The sequence below is a fragment of the Salvelinus sp. IW2-2015 genome, unplaced genomic scaffold (genome assembly GCF_002910315.2).
Source record: "Salvelinus sp. IW2-2015 unplaced genomic scaffold, ASM291031v2 Un_scaffold2279, whole genome shotgun sequence".
Lineage (NCBI taxonomy): Eukaryota > Metazoa > Chordata > Actinopteri > Salmoniformes > Salmonidae > Salvelinus > Salvelinus sp. IW2-2015.
The window spans coordinates 94,272-101,100 of record NW_019943606.1 but is presented as its reverse complement, the minus strand read 5'-3'; the positions used below and the strand labels follow the sequence as shown (position 1 = coordinate 101,100).

The 6,829-nt window shown below is 50.7% G+C and overlaps 1 protein-coding gene across 1 annotated transcript in view; it reads left to right on the top strand.

Annotated features, from left to right (window-relative positions):
• The window catches only part of LOC112073507 (hornerin-like), a 20,994-nt gene extending 15,293 nt beyond the window's left edge, over positions 1 to 5,701 (top strand). The window contains exons 6-7 of the mRNA XM_070440174.1: positions 3,633 to 5,090; positions 5,310 to 5,701. Coding sequence (XP_070296275.1) covers positions 3,633 to 5,090; positions 5,310 to 5,385 — 1,534 coding nt within the window. The 3' untranslated portion in view covers positions 5,386 to 5,701. The remainder of the gene's footprint in view (positions 1 to 3,632; positions 5,091 to 5,309) is intronic.
• The last annotated feature ends 1,128 nt before the right edge of the window (positions 5,702 to 6,829 follow it).

Sequence of the window (6,829 nt, the reverse complement as noted above, 5' to 3'; positions counted from 1 at the left end):
AGCTGAAGTCTCATCAACCGACTCAATCAGTGACCCCATCAGGTGAGCTGACGTTGTCATCTATACCAGAACTCTACCTGTCAGGTGTCCAATCACATCAGGTGAGCTGATGTCTTCATCTATACCAGGAACTCTACCTGTCAGGTGTCCAACCACATCAGGTGAGCTGATGTCTTCATCTATACCAGGAACTCTACCTGTCAGGTGTCCAACACATCAGGTGAGCTGACGTTGTCATCTATACCAGGAACTCTACCTGTCAGGTGTCAATCACATCAGGTGAGCTGATGTCTTCATCTATACCAGGAACTACCTGTCAGGTGTCCAACTACATCAGGTGAGCTGACGTCATCACTCATACCAGGAACTCTACCTGTCAGGTGTCCAATCACACAGGTGAGCTGACGTCTTCATCTATACCAGGAACTTACCTGTCAGGTGTCCAATCACATCAGGTGAGCTGAGTCTTCATCTATACCAGAACTCTACCTGTCAGGTGTTCATCACATCAGGTGAGCTGATGTCTTCATCTATACCAGGAACTCTACCTGTCAGGTGTCCAACCACATCAGGTGAGCTGATGTCTTCATCTATACCAGGAACTCTACCTGTCAGGTGTCCAACCACATCAGGTGAGCTGACGTCTTCATCTATACCAGGAACTCTACCCGTCAGGTGTCCAACCACATCAGGTGAGCTGACGTTGTCATCTATACCAGGAACTCTACCTGTCAGGTGTCCAACCACATCAGGTGAAGCTGATGTCTTCATCTATACCAGGAACTCTACCTGTCAGGTGTCCAATCACATCAGGTGAGCTGACGTCATCATCTATACCAGGAACTCTACCTGTCAGGTGTCCAACCACATCAGGTGAGCTGACGTCATCATCTATACCAGGAACTCTACCTGTCAGGTGTCCAATCACATCAGGTGAGCTGACGTCTTCATCTATACCAGGAACTCTACCTGTCAGTGTCCAACCACATCAGGTGAGCTGACGTCTTCATCTATACCAGGAACTCTACCTGTCAGGTGTCCAACCACATCAGGTGAGCTGACGTCTTCATCTATACCAGGAACTCTACCTGTCAGGTGTCCAACACATCAGGTGAGCTGACGTCTTCATCTATACCAGGAACTCTACCTGTCAGGTGTCCAATCACATCAGGTGAGCTGACGTTCATCTATACCAGGAACTCTACCTGTCAGGTGTCCAATCACATCAGGTGACCTGACGTTGTCATCTAACCAGAACTCTACCTGTCAGGTGTCCAATCACATCAGGTGACCTGACTTCATCTATACCAGGAACTCTACCTGTCAGGTGTCCAATCACATCAGGTGAGCTGATGTCTCATCTATACCAGGAACTTACCTGTCAGGTGTCCAATCACATCAGGTGAGCTGACGTCTTCATCTATACCAGAACTCTACCTGTCAGGTGTCCAATCACATCAGGTGAGCTGATGTCTTCATCTATACCAGGAACTCTACCTGTCAGGTGTCCAATCACATCAGGTGAGCGATGTCTTCATCTATACCAGGAACTCTACCTGTCAGGTGTCCAATCACATCAGGTGACTGACGTTGTCATCTATACCAGGAACTCTACCTGTCAGGTGTCCAATCACATCAGGTGAGCTGATGTTTCATCTATACCAGAAACTCTACCTGTCAGGTGTCCATCACATCAGGTGACCTGACGTTGTCATCTATACCAGGAACTCACCTGTCAGGTGTCCAATCACATCAGGTGAGCTGACGTTTCATCTATACCAGGAACTCTACCTGTCAGGTGTCCAACTACATCAGGTGAGCTGAAGTCTACCTGTCAGGTGTCCAATCACATCAGGTGAGCTGAAGTCTACCTGTCAGGTGTCCAATCACATCAGGTGAGCTGACGTTTCATAGTGCTGGAGCTAGAAGTCTGAATCTACAGTGCCTTCGGAAAGTATTCAGACCCCTTGACTTTTTCCCAAACAATTTACGTTACAGCCTTATTCTAAAATTGATTAAATAAATACAAATCCTCAGTAATCTAATCACAATACCCCATAACGACAAAGCGAAAACAGGTTTCTTGTAATTTTGGCTAATTTATTTTTAAAAAGTAACCAAAATACCTTTTTTACATAAGTATTCAGACCCTTTGCTATGAGACTCTAAATTGAGCTCAGGTGCATCATGTTTCCATTGATCATCCTTGAGATGTTTCTACAACTTGATTGGAGTCCACCTGTGGTACATTCAATTGATTGAACATGATTTGGAAAGGCACACAGCTGTCTATATTAGGTCCCACAGTTGACAGTGCATGTCAGAGCAAAAACCAAGCCATGAGGTTGAAAGAATTGTCTGTAGAGCTCCGAGACAGGATTGTGTTGAGGCACAGATCTGGGGAAGGGTACCAAAACATTTCTGCAGCATTGAAGGTCCCCAGGAACACAGTGGCCTCCATCATTCTTAAATGGAAGAAGTTTGAAACCACCAAGACTCTTCCTAGAGCTGGCTGCCTGGCTAAACTGAGCAATTGGGGGAGAAGGGCCTTGGTCAGAGAGGTGACCAAGAACCCGATGGTCACTCTGACAGAGATCAAGAGTTCCTCTGTTAAGATGGGAGAACCTTCCAGAAGGACAACCATCTCTGCAGCACTCCACCAATCAGGCCTTTATGGTAAAGTGACCAGACAGAAGCCACTCCTCAGTAAAAGGCACATGACAGCCCGCTTGGAGTTTGCCAAAAGGCACCTAAAGGACTTAAAGGAAACAAGATTCTCTGGTCTGATGAAACCAAGATTGAACTCTTTGGCCTGAATGCCAAGCATCACGTCTGGAGGAAACCTGGCACCATCCCTATGGTGAAGCATGGTGGTGGCAGCATCATGCTGTGAGGATGTTTTTCAACGGCAGGCACTGGTAGACTAGTCAGGATCGAGGCAAAGATGAACAGAGCAAAGTACAGAGAGATCCTTGATGAAAAACGCTCAGGACCTCAGACTGGGGCGAAGGTTCACCTTCCAACAGGACAAAGACCCAAAGCACACAGCCAAGACAAAGCAGGAGTGATTTCAGGTCTCTGAATGTCCTTGATTGGCCCAGCCAGAGCCCAGACTTGAACCCGATCGAACATCTCTGAGAGCGACGCTCCCCATTCAACCTGACAGAGCTTGAGAGGATCTGCAGAGAAGAATGAGAGAAACTCCCCAAATACAGGTGTGCCAAGCTTGTAAGCTTCATACCCAAGAAGACTCGATCGCTGCCAAAGGTGCTTCAGCAAGGTACTGAGTAAAGGGTTTCAATACTTATGTTAATGTGATATTTCCGTTGTTGTTTTTTTATACATTTGCAAAAAATTCTAAAAACCTGTTTTTGCTTTGTCATTATGGGGTATTGTGATGTCATGGGGTATTGTGATGTCATGGGGTATTGGGTGTAGATTGATGAGGGGGAAAAACGATTTAATACATTTTAGAATAAGGCTGTAACCTAACAAAATGTGGAAAAAGTCAAGGGGTCTGAATACTTTTCTGAAGGCACTGTATCTCAGACAAACAGGATTCTTCTTCATCTTCATCTTTCTCCTCATCTTCCTCCTCCTCCTTCAGTGGTTTAATCCATTTTGTATGTATCTCTATTGCTTCCCAGTTCAGATATATCCAGTGGGACCAAGCAGTGGTCGACCCCAGTGGTTCTTCCACAGTCTCTGGACGGCGGCTCTTCATCTGGCCCTTCCTCTGGGTCTTCATCTGGCCCCTCCTCTGGCCCCTCCTCTGACCCCTCATCTGGTCCCTCCTCTGGTCCCTCCTCTGGCCCCTCCTCTGGCCCCTCCTCTGGTCCCTCCTCTGGTCCCTCCTCTGGCCCCTCCTCTGGCCCCTCATCTGGCCCCTCATCTGGTCCCTCCTCTGGCACCTCATCTGGTCCCTCCTCTGGCCCCTCATCTGGTCCCTCCTCTGGCACCTCATCTGGTCCCTCCTCTGGCCCCTCTGGCCCCTCCTCTGGCCCCTCCTCTAGCCCCTATGAGGGAGGAGGCAGCTGCCCCTACAGCAACCAGCAACGTAGCAGCAGCTCAGAGGCACTACTGGACCGGACCACATCCTGCAACGAGGGTCAAGTTCAGGGTCAAAGGTCAAGAGGCATGCCCTTCAGAGGGGGACCCCCGTACAAGAGTTCCGAGGCGCTGACGGACGGTCATCTGAGGCAGCTGAACGTCCAGAAGTCCAGCCCAGAGAGACAGCTGGTGAACGGACACGGGGTGGAGCACAACAGGCTGGTTGGTCGAGTGTCTGTAGGGGTGGGGGGTCGGGGACGAGGAGACAGAGGAGGTTACGGTGATATCCTGATGGACTATGTGTGGTGGAAGCAACAGAGGCAGGTTGAACAAGTCCACGGCAATGGGAAGTTCCCCTCCTCTGTCCCTGCATCTTCTCTTTCTCACTTCAATGGTTACCCCCACCATCACCCCCAGCCGCAGGGGCATCTCTCAGGACCCCAGCCCCTGCATCTCTCCGAGGGATCTCCAGCCTACAGAAGTCCCCTGATGCTCCGGGGGAAGCCTGGCGAGCCACGTCGGGTCAAGGTGACCCGCACCAAGTCCTGTGGTCCCTTCATTCCCCTCCAGCAACACCAGCAGGAGGCTGTTCTCTCCTCCTCCTCCTCCTGCTCCTTTGATCCTCCTCTCCCTCCCTCCTCCTCCTCCTCAACCGGGACCTCCACAGCTGCCCTGTACCCTCACCAGGGATTTGGGGTTGATTCCCACCAGCACCAGTTGGGTTCTGGATTAGGACCCAGTCCCGATCTCAACCACAACCACCGTCCGAGACCACCCCTGTACTCTGACTCCATCACCCCAGACGACCCCACCCGTAGCCTGCACAAGGCCCTGGCTCTGGAGGGCCTGAGGGACTGGTACCTGAGGAATACCCTGGGGGGGTTGGAAGCGGGGGTGGGGGGGAAGGTACGTACCACAAACTCCCTGCACGAGTCACACCCTCACCAGCTCCCACACCAGCCCCAGGCCTACCAGGAAGACTACCATCCTTGCCAACTGCCACAGTCACAGACCTTCCAGGGACATCCACTACATGGCAGGTTGGTACGTACAGTCTGCTATGTCTGAGAGGTTGTCACCAGTCTGTGTGTACGCTCTAGTGTTCTGTCTCTCTGTTGTTGTCCTCCGTTTGCTGCCAGAGACACTTCATTACATAGGATCTCTCTGTCTCTCTCTCTCTGTCTCTCTCTCTCTGTCTCTCTCTCTCTGTCTCTCTCTCTCTCTCGCTCTCTCTCTCTCTCGCTCTCTCTCTCTCTCAGGTCTGTAGAGTTGTCTCCGTACCAAGACCTCTTCCCATCCCAGATGCAGGAGCTGACCCTGAAAGAACACAGATAACACAACAAACATGTTACTGACTTATTAGTGCCAGGCACATCAACAGATTTTTCACATAGTCGTCTCAGAGACTGGCCCAAACCGTTCTTAACCGCTAGGCTACCTGTATGGAAGACATTTATTTACACAATATTTAATTTGTCTTTTTTCTGCACATTTTTGGGAGACATTAACAAGGTGGGATCTGTTTGTGTCTGTAAAATGTTGGTGGAAACGCCTTTATGATCAAATATTGATGTAACAACCATCATATTGAAGTAAAACTTGGCGTCTTGATGCTCCTTTCTAATAAATATTGAGGGTCTGATTCTGGTGACGTGATGATCGATGCTTGACTGCCGTTTGACAAATAAAAAGGATCTTGCTCTTATCCATAATAATCGTATCATGTAGCCAGCCTAGCCGCTCTGTGTCTGCCAGCTGTTGGCTAGACGGCACGTGCCAAGACAAGAATGGGCACATTTACTATATAATGCAACATTTAATGCAACCATCAGTAGAGTTGAAAATGCGATGGAAACCCATTTCAATTCTTATTTTCTTATTCCGTACATGGGAATTTAACCACATATTGTTTTTCTGCAGATTTTTTTGTATTTTTACAGCAATCTGATAGCAATTGAAAAATCTGATAGCCTCAGAAATAGTGACAAATTATTTATTCAAATTTCACGCATGTTAGTTCAGAGTTCACAAATGTCCACTGCTGCTTTTCTCCATCCAGAGAGGACACCTTGGCCCTGTGGATCCTGGCCGTGGAGGACACCTTGGTCCTGTGGATCCTGGCCGTGGAGGACACCTTGGCCCTGTGGGTCCTGGCCGTGGAGGACACCTTGGCCCTTGTGGATCCTGGCCGTGGAGGACACCTTGGCCCTGTGGGTCCTGGCCGTGGAGGACACCTTGGCCCTGTGGGCCCTGGCTGGATCCTTGGCCGTGGAGACACCTTGGCCCTGTGGGTCCTGGCCGTGGAGGACACCTTGGCCCTGTGGATCCTGGCGTGGGAGGACACCTTGGCCTGTGGATCCTGGCCGTGGAGGACACCTTTGGCCCTGTGGGTCCTGGCCGTGGAGAGAGGACACCTTGGCCCTGTGGATCCTGGCCGTGGAGAGAGGACAACTTGGCCCTGGTGGGTCCTGGCCGTGGAGAGAGGACACCTTGGCCCTGTGGGTTGGCCGTGAGAGGAGGACACCTTGGCCTGTGGATCATGGCCGTGGAGAGAGGACACTTGGCCTCTGGTGACCCTGCTGTGGAGAGAGGACACCTTGGCCCTGTGGATCCTGGCCGTGGGAGAGGACACCTTGGCCCTGTGGATCCTGGCCGGGAGAGAGGACACCTTGGCCCTGTGGACCCTGGCCGTGGAGAGTGGACACCTTGGCCCTGTGGATCCTGGCCGTGGAGAGAGGACACCTTGGCCCTGTGGATGGCCTGGCCGTGGAGAGAGGAC